The following is an 18,779-nucleotide window of genomic DNA, read 5'->3' as shown; positions in this document are numbered from 1 at the left end:
GCTTTCCTGACTGAGCTGTCTCCCCATTACCTCACAAGCTTCTTTTTAAATTTATCTCACCTTCATCCGTGACCTCCAAGCAGTAATTAGGATTATGTTTCATCAAAACCCAGCTAACCAAACCAGGTGGTGCGGAAACTTCAGGAAGTGGAGTCAAGAGGATCAGGATCCAAAGAAGCTCAAGGTCACCCTTGGCTATGAGTTACAAGCTAGTATGGGATGCTGGGGCCTGCCTGTGCCTGGCCCAGTGGATAAAGCATTCACTGACAGCTGATCACCTGAGTTGGATACCGGGGATCCACATGGAGAGAAATGACTCCTAGTTTTTCCTGACATTTGCAAATGTGCTCCAATGCTGTCTCTCACAAAGAGAATAAATAAATGTACTAAAAATTTAAAAACCAGACCCCAAGTAAACAAAACCCAGTTATGAGCCCCCTAAGAGAAAAGAGGACCTCATCTGGGTTGGTGTGGTAGCACATGCCTTTAATCCCAGCACTTGGGAGGCAGAGGCAGGCAGATCTGTGAGTTCAAGGTCAGCCTGGTCTACAGGCAGAGTCCAGGACAGCCAGGGCATTACAAAGAGACCCTGTCTCAAAATACTGGGGGGGGGGGGATAGAGGAAGAGGAGAGAGCTATTGATTGATTGAAGGCCTCTTAGAGCTACTAGAGAGCTTAGCCAGCATGAGCCATATCTAGGCTGGGGATGGGAGAGAATGGTTGGGTCGGGATGCTGAGGACACAGGATTGAGGGAGCCAGCAAAGAGCCTTCTTCCATGGTTTCTGCTTGAGTTATTCCCTGACATCTCTCAATGGACTGTTACCTGGAGTGCAAGCCGCGTAAATCATTTCCTCCCCTATGTTGCCTTTGGTCATCAACAGGAAGGGAAGTAGAAGAGCATGCTATGTCACCAAGTGATCACGTTCCATTAGAGAATCCCAGAGACATCTATACCAATATGGAAAAATGTCTCTTCATTTAGGTCTTTGAGACCTCTGACCAAACTTCTATAGTTTTCTGTAGTCAGACCTTTCTGTATTGCCAGCCAGCTCCCAAATAACCATACAAAGACTTATTATTAATTATAGATGCTTGGCCAATGGCTTAGGTTAGTTACTAACTAGCTCTTACAACTTAAATTTAACCCATATTAATTTTATGTGCTGTCATGGCTTGTTACCTCATTCTACGCATCGTATTTCCTCTGCATCTGGCTGGTGACTGTCCTTCCTATCGGTCTCAGTCTGGCTCTCCCTCCTAGATACTGACCAGTTAGGACTTTATTAAACCAACGAGGGCAAAACATCCTCACAGTGTACAAAAGGATTATTCCACAGCAGTTTTCCTTTGTGTGTGTGTGTGTGTGTACATGTGCATGTGGGTACATGTGCCTGCGCGCGTGTGAAGTTACAGATCAATGTGGTTCTTTTCCTCTTTTACGTTCCATTTTATTTGTTGATCAAGGTTTCTGACTCAATCTAGGATTTACCATGTCAGCTAGACTGGTGGGCAACAAGCCATGGGAATTTACAGGTTTGTGTTTAGACAGTTTTTCTACCCAGCCCAGACCACCTGCTCAGGAATGGCACTGCCCATAGTGGGCTAGGTCCTTCTGCATCCATTAACAATCATGACAATCCCCACAGGCCAATTTTATCTAGGCACTCCCTCAAGTGAGACTCTCTTCTCAGATGATTCTAGGCTGTATTAATTTGGCAATTAAAGCTAACTAGTAAACATTGCCTACATACATTTATTTATTTGTTGAGACATGGTATCTCTGTGTAGTCCTGGCTTATCTCAGAACTCATTTTGTAGATCAGGCTGGCCTCAAAGTTAGAGATCCAGCTGAGATCTGCCTGCCTCCTGCGCGTTATAATTAAAGGCATGGAACACCATGTCCAACCCTTCCCCCTTTTCTTTTTCTTTCTTTCTTTTTTTTTTTTTTTTTTTGTTTGTTTTTTTTTGAGACTGGGTCTCAATACGTAGCCCAGGCTATCTTTAAACTTCCAACCCTCCTGCCCTGGTCCCCTGAGTGCCTGGCTTACAGGCATCCATCACAACCTGCCCACTTCTTTGGAGCCACTTCCACACCTCTTCCACCACATACTGCCACAGAAGTCCTATCATTTCTGTCATTTAATGGGAAGCCTGGCTTTCCTCAAGCTTCTCAGAGCTATCCTATAGAAAATAACACCAAGCAGGACCCTTGTCAGTATATTAAGTCTTGTATCATGGAAGATGGCCCATATAGTATATATTCAGTACATATGAATCCGTATGGAAGAAACACAGTAACTGGAGAGCTGGAGAAAAATCTGTCAGAAGGTAGAGACAGCAGCAGAGCTCACCAAAGATCACCTCAGGGAGAACCACAGATCACTTCATTTGTAGAGATTTAATATAGAGCTTGCTGCATGCAAATTCAATGTTTTCTTTTTTTCCGGAAAATTTCTAGTGTTCCCCCAACCCCCACCTCAAATGTGCCATCTACACATGGTCGGGTTTGTTGGTTTAGAAACTGCACATACAAGCCAGGTGGTGGTGGCCCAGCCTTTAATTCCAGCATTCAGGATGCAGGTGGATCTCTGAGTTCAAGACCAGTCTTCTGGTCTACAGAACAAGTTTCAGGACAGCTAAGCCTATACAGAGAAACCCTGTCTCAGAAAAAAAAAGAAACCACACATATAGGCACCGGCTGTGTAGGAATTGGCTCCTTTAATTGGAGAGGCTGCAAAGTGTGACCACCTGCGACCTGGAGTCACTTTCTCCCTCTCCTTATTCAGAGCTTAATGGAACCCGCAGCATCACTCACATGGAGATAAAGAAAGTTTTAAGAGCAGACATAATTGGCTACATTACAGCAGTCTGCTCATGGCAACCATGGACACATCAAACTGCAACACTTTACTCTGCAGCTCAACACACCTTACCTGAATAGCATGCCCAAAGTCAACTGAAGTCCAGTTAAACAGCTATTTCTGCATGGGACACAGTCTGGATGACAATACAGTGATTATTAGAACCATGGTTGGGCCCTTCACTTGTTCCCATGCACTCTCCAATGGAAGGAAGGGCTAAGGAGACTGATTCAGTTCACTGATATTCAGCGTAGGAAATCTACTGCCTGTAGAACGCTCTGATACAGCTGGCGTGTGATGACACTGACTGCAGAGATGACAAACTCAGCCAGCCTTACATGTATGCGCAGTTCAGTCTGAGTCCAGGTTCTCTATGATCCACGCTTGCTTTGGGCTAAGACAGCTTCAAGTGCTGGCCCGAGCTGCCCCAATGCTCTTCTGACTGCTTGTCTTGGAGGCAGAGGACATTCAGGCTGCCTGGGAGCTGGTGGAGGCCATGTTCTTGGCAGCTTGCTGGGCTAACCAGTGCTTGTATCTTTTGGTCTTGGGCTTCTGAAAGAGCACTACAGACATAGGAACCCTTATAGTGTCGAGTCCATTTACCTGAACACACATTAAAAACAGGAATAGACAAAGATCAGTTAGGCAGAACCAACACCACCCAATCCAGCTTCTCATGTTGACTCTTCTCCCAAGCAAAGGAAGAAAATCCTTGAAACACTCACAGTCACATCACACCAGTACTCCCCCCACTGAGTGATAGGGTCCTCTGGTAACTTCAGAGCATGTGGAGCAACCACAACACCAAGCTGAAAAATAGAACCAACATCCAGATAAACCAGTGGTTCTCAACCTTCCTAATGCTGCGACCCTTTAATACAGTCCCTCATGTGTGGTGACCCCCAACCATAAAATTATTCTGTTACTACTTCATAACTGTATTTTTGCTACTGTTAATTGTAATGTAAATATTGGATAAGCAGGTTATTTTATATGTGGCCCCTATGGGGGTCATGACCCACAGGCTAAGAACCACTGAGATAAATCCTTCTACTTCAGCCTCCAGGTAATCTCATGAAGACAGCTCTGCTCTGGAACTTCCTACACAGGAAGGAATACATCTGGGGAACTGATTCTGGCTGACTTCTGGAGGGCACAGATGCCTACAGGTGATAGCAAAGGTGGTAAATTTGCAAACAGAATAGGTCTTGAGACCAACACTACTTTATCCAAAAGTAACAATTCTCCAATTAAGTCACATATCCCCAGGTTCTTCCCAGCTAGAGATAGAATAAATGGAATTGCTTTTTCCTACTAGTCTTTAAGTTTGCAACTACTTTAGGTCTTAGCTACACTCCTCCTTTCTCCCTGCAAACCAACCAAGAGTAAGTAACTCCCAACTCCAGCAGGTAAAGGGTTCAATCTGGGATCTCCTACCTAGGGGCAGCTCTGACCTAGGGGGATACCAATAAGGAAACACTCACATTCTTGAAGAAGTGGCGAGCAACTATTTCAGGGTTTAGCTCCCATTTGACATTGTTCTTCATTCCCACCTCTAGATGACAATTTCTCAGAAATTTCACTGTCTAAAAACAATTGGGGGGGGTGTTAGAGTCACGGGTCTGGGAGTTCAGGAAAAGGGCATAAGTTTTGCCCTTCAGCTAAGAGCTAAGATAGGCGAAAACAAAACATTAACGGGAAAAAAGCACATTCTCTTTTTTCAACTCTGATACGGAAAAAAAGATATTTTCCAAGACTTCACAGGGGATTTCATCTATACCTTGCTGTTTTAGACCAAGAGAAACAGTCTGTATTAAACTCAGGATTAGGACTGGCAAAATGGCTCACTAGCTGCCAAGCCCGATGACCTGAGTCTGACCCCGGGACCCACACAGAGGAAGGAGAGAACTGACTCATGCAGGCTGTCCCCTGGACCGCACATGTGCCCTGCCCCCATATACATAAATGTAGTAAGTGTAGGGTCATCTATGAAGGTTATTACTCTATCTCAGGATGAAGTGACTCTCAATAGCTTTTTAACCTGACATTTATGAAATTCCAATTCTATTCACACTCCATCATTGGCTCTTTCCTACTTATAAAATGAAGTATAAAGCACTTAAAGATTCAAGCCAGTTTTTACATCTTCTCCCAACCCTCTTTCTAGCTGTATATTTTCTAATACTATATTATATAAACCTTTACTTTAGGTAGATTGGACTATCTTCATTTTAAAGTATGCCCTAGAGCTGTTGATAGATATGCTTGAGCATCCATAACTGGTCTTTGTGGTAACATCTGTAATCCCACTAACTGAAGGGTTGAATAAGCAGAATTAGGTCAGGGCAGGCCTTGGCTATATTCGTAGTTCAAGGCCAGTTTGAGCTATATGAACCCCTCCCCCCAACATACCTTAAATATTCACTCATACTTCCCAGTTTGCCCAAAACTAGAAAAAAAAAAAAGTCTCCCTCCCCCTAGTAACTCCAAACCCACTAGGGCCCACTTTCCTGCTTTAATGCCTTCAGTTTACTGTTTACCGTCTCATGCAGCTACACTCTTCACCTTGTCTGTAAATACTCCCAAAAGGCAGAGTCCTCACCTTACATTTTCTCACAGACCCTGAACCCAGAATGGAGACTCCTTCAAAAGCTAGAGCGCTTTTGGCAAAGCATCCCAGGCCAAGGATGTCATTGAGTACTTCAAATGCAAGAAGTTAGCAAATTAAAAATTTGACACATTTTCCCAAGCAAAGTAAAAAAGCATTCCTTAAATCCCAGCACTGGGGAGGTGGAGGCAGGCAGATCTGAGTTTGAGGCCAGCCTGGTCTACAGAATGAGTTCCAGGTCAGCCAGGGCCACACAGGGAAACCCAGCACTTCTGGAACAACAGCCAGAAAATAATTTGTCATCCTTGTAACAGTAAGCAGAGGAAGGACATCAGGGAGACTCTCAGGAGGTTGGTGACCTTCCTACTCACCGCCTCTCCTGCCTTCGTCTGGATCTTCTCCAGTTTTCCTTCTTGTCTCAGCTGAAAAAGAGAAAACTGAGAAGAAATGTGCCCACACCAAGTAATAACGGTCCAACTATGCTGGGCTTCTGGGCTCTTGTTCTAATTTCTACTCCATTTTCAAATTAAATAACAAACTTCCAGCAAGAACCATATGCTTTGGGCTCACCAATCTCTCCTCTTCAAACAGCTTCTTATTTTCAGGGGACGCATACACAGCCAGCCCCTGAGGAAGGAGTTTATTTCGACCCACAGATTTCTTCACTGAGACCAGATCGCCCCTCACTCCAATCTCTGCCAATGAGAACAGGAACAGATGAAAACTCTGTATGAGTCTGTACAGAAAGATCCTCGTGGGGTACAGTCTCCTGGTAAAGGCCTTGACTTAGAATACTCAGGCCTTGGGGGTCCACCTCCAGCATCAATCAATGGGGTGGGGGGAGATAAAAAAAAAAGAGACCTTCGGGAGGTAGAGGCAGGTAAATCTTTGTTGAGTTTGAGGTCTACAGAGCGAGTTCCAGGATAGGCTCCAAAGCAATACAGAGAAATCCTGTCTCGAAAAACCAAAACCCAAACCAAACCAAAACAAAAAATGTCAGTTCTCTGGGGGCAGGTTATAAGGCACAGAGGACCCTAATTGGGTATGGTCCATAACCTTAGCACTGTAGGGAGGAAACAGGCAGATTCCTGGGGCTCAGCTTTATGCCCTGTATCAGAGGATAAGGTGGACCTTTGGCCATCCTCTGCACCGCCCCCCCCATCATACATTTATTAGGACCGCTCGTCACAAGTCTAGTTTAAAAACTAGTGTACACTGAGTTGTACAATAAAAGGATTTCATTATTTGTGATGCAAACTGTTGGGTTCTCTCTTCACAGTTAACAGTATTGCACACACGTTTTAATTTTCCGTGAAGACCAGTATCTAAGTCACAGATTCGTGACTTTATTTTCACCGGTGCCACTAAGTAGTAAATAAACAAGGCAAACAAACGAGAAGCTGGAGAAGTTAACGTTATACAGCAGCAGCCCAGGGGGTCAGCCTTACCGTCCACAGACTGCGTGAGGATGAGCTCCAGGAGCTCTTTGGGCCGGTGTTTCGTGTCCTCCACCAGTTTATAAACGCGGTGCCGCCGGTGCAGGCGCGGCTTCCGGCCCTCCCCGGCGAGGGGCACCTTCCACCAGCGCTCCACGATGACCGTGCTCTGGCGGCCAGGGGAGCTGGGGTGAGCGAGCGTCACAGAACACCCCGCCACCCGCCACAGCCACCTGCATCCAGGGAAAGCCCGCCACCCCACGGAGCGGTCTTGCCGGTCTCAACCTGGCACGAACCCTCCTGTCCCCCCCGGTCTACGACCCCAAGCCCGGCCGGCCCTCACCCGGTTATGAGAGAGACTGAAGTCCCGCCCCGGGGTGCCCCGTTCAATTCGCGTCCGGAGTAGCTCTCCGATGCCTCCTTGCCGCAGCCAAGCAGCGCCAGCCCACAGCAGATCCCTACTCCGGGGAGCCACGGAGGCAGCCATGACGCCCGCACCGAGACGGAGGAAGGTCCCCGCGCAGGCGCAGTCGAGCCCTCTGGGCTGCCCGCGGCGCGCCTGAGAGCCGGGGACCCAGAGCCGGACAGCGGCCGCCGCTGCACCTTGCATGCGACGGGACAATGGGGGGGACTGCTATTTATTTTGGTCACCCCTCTCCACAGATAATGTAATGAGCATCGAGTGGACTGACTACGGAAAACATAGTATCTTTTCTTTAGCTTCACTCTTAAAAAAAAAAAAGCGGAGAGGGTGCGGTGGCGCTTGCCTGTAAACTTACAACAGGACAGTTTCCAGGCTAACGTGATTTACACCGCAAGCTCTAGGCCAGCGAGATCAATAATAAAAACAACTAATGATAACAATAAAAACTGATTGATTTAGTTCTGGTTGTTGAGCTCATTTCTAGTTTTGACATGCTATAATTTTTGAACATTAAAAGAATATGGGTGCCGCTGTCAATTTTCCTTTGAGTCTATCTGAAAGTGGTCGAAGAGTGGGATCCTCTAAAAACTCTGCTAGCCGTCCATGATAGTGTTACACTTTAGTATTTAAGCTAATATTTAGAGTTGCAGGAGACATAAGCTATAGAGAAAAAGAAACTGCTGTAAGGGCCACACAGTTCCTTCTGTGGAGTGTTTGTACTGAATAGAGTATCCAGATGGGCTGAAAGGAGGTCTACACAGGTGTTGGGTAACCAATTGGTGTGCTCTTCCCTGGGGAAGACTTTTTCTGCTCTCAGCATTCTACAGTTGCCTGTAGTTCCTCATCATGTGAACCTTTTCATTTCTCACTAGCCTGTATATTAGTGTCCTCCTTGCTCAGGTCTTGTTTAGGCAGCTGTGTTTGAGGGACTTCATGTACGTAGCTTCCCTGACATTCCTAAGAGACACTATCTCATAGCAAACTTCCTTTTCCTTTGGCTCTTACAATCTTTCTGCCTCTTCTGGTGTTCAACATTCCTAATGCTCATACAGTTCTTCCTGTTGCGGTGATCTCCAACCATAAAATTATTTTATTTTGTAGCTCCTGTACTTTTGCTACTGTTATGAATTATAATGTAAATATCTGATATGTAGGATATCTGATATGTAACCCCTGGGTCATTTGACCCCCCAAAGAAGTTGTTGAGACCCCCTTCTCCCTGCCCATTGAGAACCTCAATCCTTTATTATTATTATTATTATTATTATGTATACAACATTCTGCCCCCATGTTTGCCTGCACACCAGAAGAGGGCACCAGCACCAGACCTCTCATTCACCAGACCTCTCATTGTAGATGTCATTGTAGATGACTGTGAGCCACCATGTGGTATGGTTGCTGGGAATTGAACTCAGGACCTCCAGAAGAGCAATCATCAGTGTTCTCTTAACCATCTCCCCCACTCTCCCCCCCCCCCGTCCCTTTTTTTTTTTTTTTTTTTTTTTTTAAGATTTATTTATTTATTATGTACACAGTGTAGGCCAGAAGAGGGCACCAGATCTCATTTCGGAAGGTTGTGAGCCCTCATGTGGTTGCTGGGAATTGAACTCAGGACCTCTGGAAGAACAGCCAGTGCTCTTAACTTCTGAGCCATCTCTCCAGCTCCTTAATCCTTAAACTTTAGATGAAGTTATAAATGTATCACCTGGGACCTGGCTTCACAACTCTGCATTTTGATGGTTGTGTTTGTCTGGAATGATGTCCACCTGTTACAAACACTTTCCTTGATAAGCACCAAGAATTACACTTATCTGTGGATATAAGGATGTAGTTAGAGATTATGTTGGTTTAGTAAGGTGGAGGATTCAGGTTCTCCTTCAAGGTCCATGACTTCACTAGCCCTGGGTAGGCTGGGTTTCCAGTACCAGGCATGGTTTCCCTCTTGCTGAGAGGACCTTAAGTACAATTAGAGAGTTATTGGTTACTACCAAGATATACATGACATTCTGATCATTGTTATGGCTCATAGGCATCATAGTAGGTAGAATTATCAGTTGCTCCCCTGCTTCGGAAGCTTGCATGGTACCTTCTGGTACCATAAAAGCTAGTCCTCAAGAATGAGGCTTTCACTTCAGATCCACCTCTGGTCCTTTGGGTCCTGAGAACATTTTTTTTTTTTTAAAATCTCACAGGCCATTAGGAAACCCCATGTGTTCTTCCTTGTACTTATTTCTAGAATCCAAACATTTCTTGGGAAAGGTGCTGACAAGTTTGCTGGCTAACTGCCTGAATGAGAGCTGGAGGGAGGTTCTCTATGGCTACAACTGTCCAAACAATGGCCTCATTGACATGTGGATTTGTTTCTTTTCCTCTGGGTTCTCTGCTTGTCTCTGCAGTTAAGCACATAATTCATCTACGAAAAGCTAAATAAGATAGGAAGTTATGTTTTCAGTTATTGAGTTCCAGGAATAGCTTCACCATCTCCACTCCCCCTAACCCGTCCCCCCTCAGAGCAATTATCAAAGTTCCCTACCACCTTGGTCAGCTCCTGTAAGCCTGGTACACTCTGAAATCCAGACACAAATGGGATCAAAGAAAAGGCTAGAAGAAAAGGAAAGAAGAAGGAAAAGTTTTAAATCTAAGTGGCAGAGCTGGAAAGATGGTTCACTAGGTAAAGCGCTTGTTGTACAACCCTGACGACCTGGGTTAGAGTCCCACAACACACAAAACCCACAAAAGCCAGATGACTTGAGTTTCCCGGAGTCTGTAATCCCCACCTCTACTTTGCTATGGTGAGATGGGAGGTAGAGACAGAATTGACCAGAAGCTCAAGTTTATAGTGTAGCAGCAGAAAACAAACAAACAAACAAACAAACAAACAAAAAAACCCAAGAGATTCTGTTTCAAAAACAAGGTGAAAGAACAGACTCCTGGGAAAGCTGTCTTTTGACTTCCACACATACAGGCATACAAATTATTTAAAAAACAATCCAAGTGGTGGGTCAGGTGTGGTGGTGCGTGCCTTTAATCCCGGCATTCAGAAGGCAGAAACAGCAAAATCACTGTGAGTCCCAAGACATCCAGAGCTATATATTGAGATCATGTTTCAAAAACAAAACAAACAAACAAAAAAACAAATCCAAATGGTAGCAAACTTTGGTTTCACACCAGGGAACAAAAGCAATACTGGAATGAGGCAGGAAACTCTACCTCTTTACATCTCTATTCTGCCTCAAAATCATACTGAATTTATTTGGTTGACTGTGAGTCTGTTTCAAACCCTGGCTAGGAAGGTGCCTGTCAGACTCTTTACTGTCCTGGTGAAAGAGCTTTGAGGGGCCATTCAGCCACTGGTACCTGTTCTTCATCAACCAGACATATGGGGAGGCTGAAGAGTGACAGCTCTCTGACAGCTACCATGCACAACTATAGGCATCAGGTTGGAAAGGGACTGGAGAATGTATGAGGGAAATCTGCATCAGTGAGACAGAGAGGATTTATTCTCTTCTGGTTGGGGGTCACCAAGTACTTTATTAGTGGTTTCTCTAGAGTCCCAATGTTTTCAGGGTTTTGGCATTTTGTTCAAAGGATTTAAAAAAAAGCATACACAAAGAGAGATCTTATTCAGAGGCAAAGTAAAAAGCACAAATTACATATACAGCAAGTTAGGGTCCTGAGCAAGCAGGCAGCCAGCTCAAGATGTGTCTGGTCACTGTGTAGGGTTTTCTTTATGGGTTCAAGAGGAAGAGCAGTTGGTTATTAAAGGGAAAGGGACTTTTTGGTGTGTGTGTGTGTGTGTGTGTGTGTGTGTGTGTGTGTGTGAGAGAGAGAGAGAGAGAGAGAGAGAGAGAGAGAGAGAGAGAGAGGGCTTGTTTGTGCACATATGCCTGTGTGAAGGAGCCAAGGGAGGACTTCAGGTATCCTTTTTTGCTGTATTCCCTTGAAACAGCGTCTCTCAGTGAACCTGGAGGTAGGTTGGCAGTTAGCAAGCCCCATTATCATTCTATTCCCACCCCCAACAGCACTGGAGTTCTAGACATGTGGCCACCTCCAGCATTTGACTTGAGTGCTGGGAATTCAAACTCTGGTCCTTAAGCTTGTACAGCAAGTGTTCTTACACACTGAGGTACATCCTCAGTCTCAAAGTTTCTTGTTTCGATTGTGAAGTATGGGTTATATAAGCCTTTGTCCATAGTGCATGTTCTAAAACCACAGGGTATCTAGTTTTGACTATATACATAAGCTATCAAGCATAGGCATAAGATAGCAAATATGGTGTTTTCTATAATAAGAGACACAGTTTTTGTTACTGCACATGCACCCAACACCAGTGAAGTTTGGATCAGCCATTTCCTGATTTCAGGACATGCCTTTGACCACAAAAGAATTATAAAGGATTGCTGGGGAGCTATTTGTTGGAGCTACTGCTCTGAAGAGGGCTGTGTGTGTACCTTGATGCAGGCGGGGGTCCCAGGTTGCTAAGTGCTTTGTTGGGAAAGATGTGTAACTATCCATATGCTTGCTTGCCTCACCATTACCTATAATGCCCCAATGTGGAGACTACATTATCTTTTTCTGTCTACTGTACAGTTTTACCGGATTTTCTTTCCTTAAGCCAGAGGTGCTGGCATATGCTTATACTCTCAGCACTTTGGAGGTAGAGGCAGGAGGATTGGAAGTTCAAAGTCATCTATATACTTATTTCTAGACTATCCTGGGCTGCATAAGAAAAATAATCCTTTTTTTCCCTCATTTGAGACATATAGGTAACCTAAATTAACTTCAATATCAAATTCTTGTCCTGCCCCAGCCTCCAAAGTGCTGGGATTATAGTGTATGCCACTGGCTAAGGATCATTTTTAAAGCACGCCATATCTAGTCATTCTTTCATGCAAAACACTGCTCAGCCACTTTCCCTTTACTCAAAAGTTCATAGAATGGTATAGGTAGCCCTGCATCATGTGCCCTACTAACTCCCATCCCCTGTAGCATATTCTGCCCCATTCACCTATACAGTAGCTACCTCACAGTTGAAAGCAGCATTCTTAGCTTTTACATTGGCTGTTGCTTCTGAATGGGATGATCCTCATCCATAGACCTAGCTTTGTTAACAGTCTTTTATTATTTTTGAGACAGGGTTTTTCCGTTTAGTCCTAGCTGTCCTGGAATTTGTTTTGTAAACCAGACTGGTCTCCAATTCAATGAGTGATTTCCTTGCCTCCACCTCCTAAATGCTGGGATTAAAGGCATATGACACCAGAGTCCAATCAAATTTTACAGTCACTTAGCGTGTGTGTGTGTGTGTGTGTGTGTGTGTGTGTGTGTGTGTGTGTGTGGTATATGCACGTTTGCATCTGTGGATGCCTGAGACAGGGCATATGTACAGATCAGCAGATCAGTGGGAGTCTGTTCTTTTCTGTCTTTGCATGGGTTCCAGGGACTGAACTCAGGCTATTAGGCTTGGCAGCAAGTAGTTTTACCAGATGAGCCTTATTACATGCCTCTTAGGTTCCAGCCTTTTTTTTTTTTTTTAAAGATTTATTTAGCCGGGTGTTCGTAGCACATGACTTTAATCCCAGCACTTTGGAGGCAGAGGCAGGCAGATCTCTGAGTTCAAGGCCAGCCTGGTCTACAGAACTAGTTCCAGGGTCAGGCTCTAAAGCAATACAGAGAAATCATGTCTCCAAAAACCAAAAAAAAAAAAAAAATTTTTTTTTATTTATTATGCAATGTTCTGCCTGCATGTACACCTGCAGGCTAGAAGAGAAAACCAGATCTCATTATGGATGGTTGTGAGTCACCATGTGGTTGCTAGGAATTGAACTCAGGACCTCTGGAAAGCAGCCAGTGCTCTTAACCTCTGAGCATCCTCTCCAGCAGTCCCCTCCCCACTTTTGTTTTTGAGACAGGGCTTCTTTATAGCCCTGACTCTCCTGAAACTCTTTACTTAGAGATCTGCCTCTATCTTGAGAGCTGGGATTAAAGAAGTGCGCCATCATGTTTGACTGGTTAACAATCTTAACTCCCAGCATCTTTTTTGTTTTGTTTTCAAGGCAGGGTTTCTCTGTATTGCTTTAGAGCCTGTCTTGGAACTACCAGGCTGGCCTTGAACTCACAGAGATCCACCTGCCTCTGCCTGGCAACTCCCTGCATCTTTGATTGATCATCCTTTCAGTGAGGCCTACTTGGATCACCTGTGCTGAAACCTTGCCACACATCCCATACTCCCAATCTTTTTTTCTTTTTCTTTTCTTTTCTTTTCTTTTCTTTTTTTTTTTTTTTGAGATAGGGTCTCACAGTGTAGCTCTAATTGGCCTGGAACTCAGTACATAGACCAGGCTGTCCTCAAACTCAAAAGATCTGCCTGCCTCTGCTTCCCAAGAGCTGACACTAAAGGTTTGTGCTACCACACCTGGCTTGATCCTTTTTTAACCTGTTTTCCGCATAACAGTTCTCTTCTGATATACTAATTTTCTATATCCTTACATAGTTTGTTCTCTCACGTTAAAAAGTTCTATAGAGCACAGGTCTGTAGTTCACTGATGTGTCCTAAGAACCATAGAGATGCCTGGCTTATAGTGGGCCCTCAATATCTGAATTGATGCATAATAAATTTGAAGAAGTCTCAAACTGTTGGTTCTAGAATCAAATTTTGCCCTTAATGTTAAATTTTATCAGTGTTTTAGTTGGTATTTTTATTTTTGTGATAAAACACCATGACCAAAAACAACTTAGGGAGAAAAGGGTTTACTTCATCATACAACTCTCAGGTTTCCATCACTGAGAGAAATCAGGGCAGGAACTTGAGGCAGAACCTGGAGTCAGGAAGTGAAGAGGCCTTGGAGAAATGCTGTTTACTTCTTTGCCCCCATGGCTTGATCCTCAGACTGCTTTCTTATAGTACTAACGACCACCAGCTCAAGGGTGTACTGCATAAAGTGAGCTGAGACCTCCCTCATCAATCAAGAAAATGCCCCAGGGCTTGCCCACAGGAAATTCTCAGTTGAAGTTAACTCTGCTCAAATGACTCTAGCTTGCATCAAGTTGACATAAAATTAGCATTAGCACAACCAGTTTGCTAGAGCCTCTATTTGCCATGTTCGTGTGTGTGTGTGTGTGTGTGTGTGTGTGTGTGTGTGTGTGTGTGTGTGAGAGAGAGAGAGAGAGAGAGAGAGAGATTAATCATAAAAATCTTTCTGGCTAGTTGAAAAGTTTTGATTTAGCACTGATTCTGTGTCCTGGTGCAGCAACTTGTTGCTGGGTTTTGTTGGTGTGAGATTTTTACCATTTTAATATATCTACTCTGTAACCCCACTAATTTTCATTGGCTGGGCCTGTGAATTTGTGGGTATGTATTTAAAACAGGGTTTTTCTATGTAGCCCAGTCCAGCCAGAACTTTGCTATTCCAAACCATACTGGTTCTAGGTGTTGAGCAATACTACCATCTCTGCCTCTTGATTGCTGGAATTAAAGATATGTAGCTTTACATACCCCAGAGATGTTTAATTTTGGATTATTACCCTATAAAGACAACAGAAAAAGTTCTGCAATTTGTAGCATTTTTCTACGCTATGGAGAGGAATGATAGTAAAAAAGAAAGAATTTCAAAAGAAATACTAATCAGGCCGGTGTTGGAGCAGGGTCTTGGAAACTTACTGTGGCATCAGACACCAACTCTGTGGTTGCTGGATTTAGAAGTATTCCAGAGGGAAGGCCAGGGTGGTGGGTACAAGAGCTCAGGCAGGGCTATTTGGCAACAGTGGGTACATTTTAAAGGTTTGGTTTTTGTTTCTTTCTTTGTTTTTGCTTTTGTTTTGTTTTTTGAGACAGGGTTTCTCTGTGTAGTCCTGGTTGTCCTGGAACTCAGTCTCTAGACCAGGCTGGCCTTGAACTCACAGAGATGGCCTGTTTCTGCCTCCTGAGTGTTGGGATTAAAGGCATGCACCAGCACTACCCGACAAGTTTTAAAACATTTTTAACTATCAATACGGCTGTGAAATGTATACTTGTTGAATGAGCCTTGGTTAATGGGACAGGATGGGGTAAAACTGAAATGACATAAGCACTGACCTCTTGTTTATGTCACACAGTGCCTGCTATGTCACAATGACAAGGTTGCTTGAACTTCTGCCACTCATCCTCTGAACCTCACTTTGCCGCAGGGAGGCACTGAACAGAGAAACTGCCTTGTAACAGGTCCCGCCCCTCTCTCTACTCCCTTTCTTATATCAAGAGGGGAAAAACACGGAACTACCTCTACCCCATCTGGTCACCATACGCCTATTACCTCTACTGTTACAAATACCGGATCACCCTCCGGGAGAAGATGCTGCCTTGTTGTTACAAAAGGTACTTGTTTTTACCTGTAATTATGGTTTACATAAAGTATATAAGGAAACAATTTGAAAGGTAGAAGCCTTGGCAGGGATTTGTATACTTTTTCTATTTGGCCTGGAAAAATAAGCTAGTCCTTGGGTGATACAGTAAACAGTGTTAAAGACTGGTCTTGTGCAGCTGAAGTCAGAAAGCTACCTTCATAGTTTATTCATCCTAGGCTCTGAGGTAAACTAATTTGTCTCTCTTTCCAAACAAGCATCACTTACAAAGAACAGGAGGACCTGACGCTCCGGCCCCATTACTGCCTCCAGTGCTCCTGAGTCCCTAGGAGGCCTCCAGGTGGGCAGAAGCACTGAGCAGGATAAAGACCACCGCCAGCTTAAAGAACTGTATTCAGTAAGTAGACCATGAGCTGGTGATACTATAGGGCAGCTCTTTGATTGCTGTAATGACTTTGTTGAGGGAACATTCATAACCATAAAAACTAGAGCTAGGTGGAACCCTGAGCTCATGTGTAAAATTTACTGGCTTTCTAGATGGATTCTGGCCCAGAGATCTAAAGGCCGTATAGTTGGTAGCAAACTGCAGGATGGGAAAAGTAGGAACAAAGGTATAGCAGATTATGGTGGGACTTCTGGACAAAATAGTTTAGATATGTATCTTGTGGTAAAAGGCCTGTAATCCCAGTTTCTTGAAAGGGCTGCCTAGGATACAAAGTGAATACAATGCTAGCTTCAGCAACTTAGGAAGACCTTATTCCCCAACCCCACAAAATTAAACAAACAAACAAACGTAAAAATGGTGCTGGGAATATAGCACTAGAAAGTAATCCTAGGTATTTGACATCAAGTAGAACTCAGTATCGGATGGCTATTCCTAGGACTAAGGAATATTGTTACATCTTTTAAGATTTTGACTTGCTCAGCTTCCCTCATCTGCTTCTCGGTGGTTCTACAAAAGCACCCCAGTTTGCCCTAGATGTGATTACTTCAATTTACTTCCTTTTGTTTGTTTTGCTTTTGTTTTCTGTGACCCTGTCCTGGAACTAGCTCTGTATATCCACCTGCCTCTGCCTCCCAAGCACTGGGACTAAAGGCGTGTGCCACCAGTGCCTGGCATTTCAATTTACTTCTTTTTCAGGCTGGGAACCTGACAGTGCTGTCAACTGACCCACTGCTTCACCAAGATCCAGTTCAGTTAGATTTCCACTTCCGTCTCACCCCCCATTCCTCTGCTCATTGGCATGGCCTTCTGTGTGACCATCGACTCTTCCTAGATATCCCGTATCAGGCCTTGGATCAAGGCAACCGAGAAAGGTGAGACGGATGGGTGTGGGGAAGAGATGGGGTATTCCACCATTTATGTCATAGTGACTGAGGCGCTGGGCCAGAAACACAGCACACTAGTAGCACACAGATAAGATCTTCGGGTTCATGGAATAATTTTAGGCTGAGGGCCAGTTGCTGGACTCAGAACACCAAAGTGAGCATCCGAACAGTGGAATACTTTTGCTGTTCAGCAGTCCCTTCAACCATGACCCCTTCTATGACATACACCTCAGTCAGGTGGAATCCCTTCAGTTCAGAGAAAGTCCACTTCACTAGCAACTTCCCAGTTTCTGTAGTTAGAGAGCAAACACTCACTAGTACTTCTGACTTTCTAGATTCTGAGTTAGCTGAGCATTAATTTTCTCTCTGGCTTCTAGTTTGACAGCAACGCTGGAGTATGTGGAGGAGAAGACCAATGTGGACTCGGTGTTTGTAAACTTCCCAAGTGATCGGAAGGACAGAGGTGTGCTTAGGCTTCCTGGATAAGTCCCTCCTCTCTGTACCCCATCCCCACTTCTACTGGAAAGGAAATGAAGGCACACAGCTTTCTATTTTGTCCCATTACAACTAACAAGAAGCCCCTGCAGGTAGTGTCAGGCCCAAGGCTGGGAGCACTGGAGAATTACAGAGAATTCATTTAAGGAGTGTGGTGGATTGATAAAAGACGTCAAATATACCAACCCTTCACAGTAGGGAATAACATGTGTGAAAGGCTAGGACAGGAACATATTTAACCAGATGCAATGTTAGTGCTCATCTTTCAGAGTTTATACTCTTATTGGATATAAGACAAGATGAACTGGGCATGGCAGTATAAGTTGGTGTCCTAGCATTTGGAAATCTGGGGCAGGAAAATTCCACACTCAAAGTCACATTGGCTACAGTGAGATCTCAAAACCCAAAAAAACCAGATGCTGGACAATTGCCAGCAGTAACAGATACCATTTTAGAGTTTAGAATGCTTTCATTGCACTAAGTGCTTGAATAATCACATCTTTTTCTCATGCCCACTTTACAAACTGGAGATCTGAAAGGTTAACTCAAATGTTAACGTGAATTCTGAAGGCAGGATAGGCCTATGTCTATCACTCCAAAGTATACCCTAAGCCTGTACTACACTGTTTTCTAGAGTCACCCTTGTAGAAAATTTACAGTTACATGGGCTGAGCTTCAGTGGATGTGCTAATTATTTATTTGTTCTGTCCTACAGGTGCCCTGCTTCGAGCCTTTAGCTACATGGGCTTTGAGGTTGTCAGACCAGATCATCCTGCCCTCCCTCCCTGGGACAATGTCATCTTCATGGTGTATCCCCTTGAAAGGGACCTTGGCCAGCCTGGCCAGTGAGCCTCCCTAAACATGTTTATTCCATCTCTGTGAGGGGCCAGAAACCTCAACACACGGGACTCTGGGGCCCAGGATGTGATTTGAGACACCTCCATCCTAGGAAATAAAAGGGTAGTGCAATCAAAGTGTTCACTATTTCTTGGAGGGGGGGTTATTGTAATGGAATATGAACCTGGTAGAGATAAATTCACTGCAGGACTTAGTGTCTGAAATCAGAGTGACCGGACTTCAGACACGGGAGGGCTCCTTTTGCCTTCTCGTCCCTAAACCATTTTTCCATTACAGTTGACTGAGCATCTGCCAAGATCAATGACTAGTCAACCAGAAAGTACACAAAGACTAAGCCTTGCTGGGATGCATTCATATATTTCAATTCAAACTATACAAGTACAAATCCTTTGGAGGTGAAAACCAGAGAAAGTGTATACATCCTAATGGA

At 44.3% G+C, this 18,779-nt stretch overlaps 2 protein-coding genes across 2 annotated transcripts; one reads left to right on the top strand and one right to left on the bottom strand.

Annotated features, from left to right (window-relative positions):
- Nucleotides 1–2,540: 2,540 nt before the first annotated feature.
- On the bottom strand, nt 2,541–7,431 carry Mrpl9 (mitochondrial ribosomal protein L9). The gene is made up of 7 exons (XM_051198915.1): nt 7,250–7,431; nt 6,919–7,075; nt 6,041–6,165; nt 5,842–5,892; nt 4,347–4,448; nt 3,588–3,671; nt 2,541–3,465 (listed from the first exon to the last, which is right to left on the bottom strand). Exons 1-7 carry the CDS (start codon nt 7,391–7,393, stop codon nt 3,331–3,333), a joined length of 798 nt encoding a protein of 265 aa, XP_051054872.1. The 5' UTR covers nt 7,394–7,431; the 3' UTR covers nt 2,541–3,330.
- Nucleotides 7,432–15,504: 8,073 nt separating this feature from the next.
- On the top strand, nt 15,505–18,465 carry Oaz3 (ornithine decarboxylase antizyme 3; the record flags this gene model as incomplete). The annotated part of the gene is given in 6 exon segments (XM_051199270.1): nt 15,505–15,680; nt 15,925–15,985; nt 15,987–16,064; nt 16,809–16,984; nt 17,374–17,459; nt 18,207–18,465. Coding segments are annotated over 6 exon segments (711 nt in total), but the record flags the coding sequence as incomplete, so codon positions are not given.
- Between the last annotated feature and the right edge of the window lie 314 nt (nt 18,466–18,779).

The sequence above is a fragment of the Phodopus roborovskii genome, unplaced genomic scaffold (assembly GCF_943737965.1).
Source record: "Phodopus roborovskii unplaced genomic scaffold, PHOROB, whole genome shotgun sequence".
Lineage (NCBI taxonomy): Eukaryota > Metazoa > Chordata > Mammalia > Rodentia > Cricetidae > Phodopus > Phodopus roborovskii.
Note: the sequence above shows the minus strand (reverse complement) of the source record. Positions and strands in the feature narration are given on the sequence as shown.

Coding starts and splice junctions, on each gene's coding strand:
- Mrpl9 (XM_051198915.1), bottom strand. CDS start 7,393: ATGGCTGCCTCCGTGGCTCCCCGGAGTAGGGATCTGCTGTGGGCTGGC. Junction 4,449..5,841: donor AGACGAAGGCAGGAGAGGCG/GTGAGTAGGAAG, acceptor AATTGTTTTTAG/ACAGTGAAATTTCTGAGAAA. Junction 3,466..3,587: donor AGTACTGGTGTGATGTGACT/GTGAGTGTTTCA, acceptor ATGTGTGTTCAG/GTAAATGGACTCGACACTAT.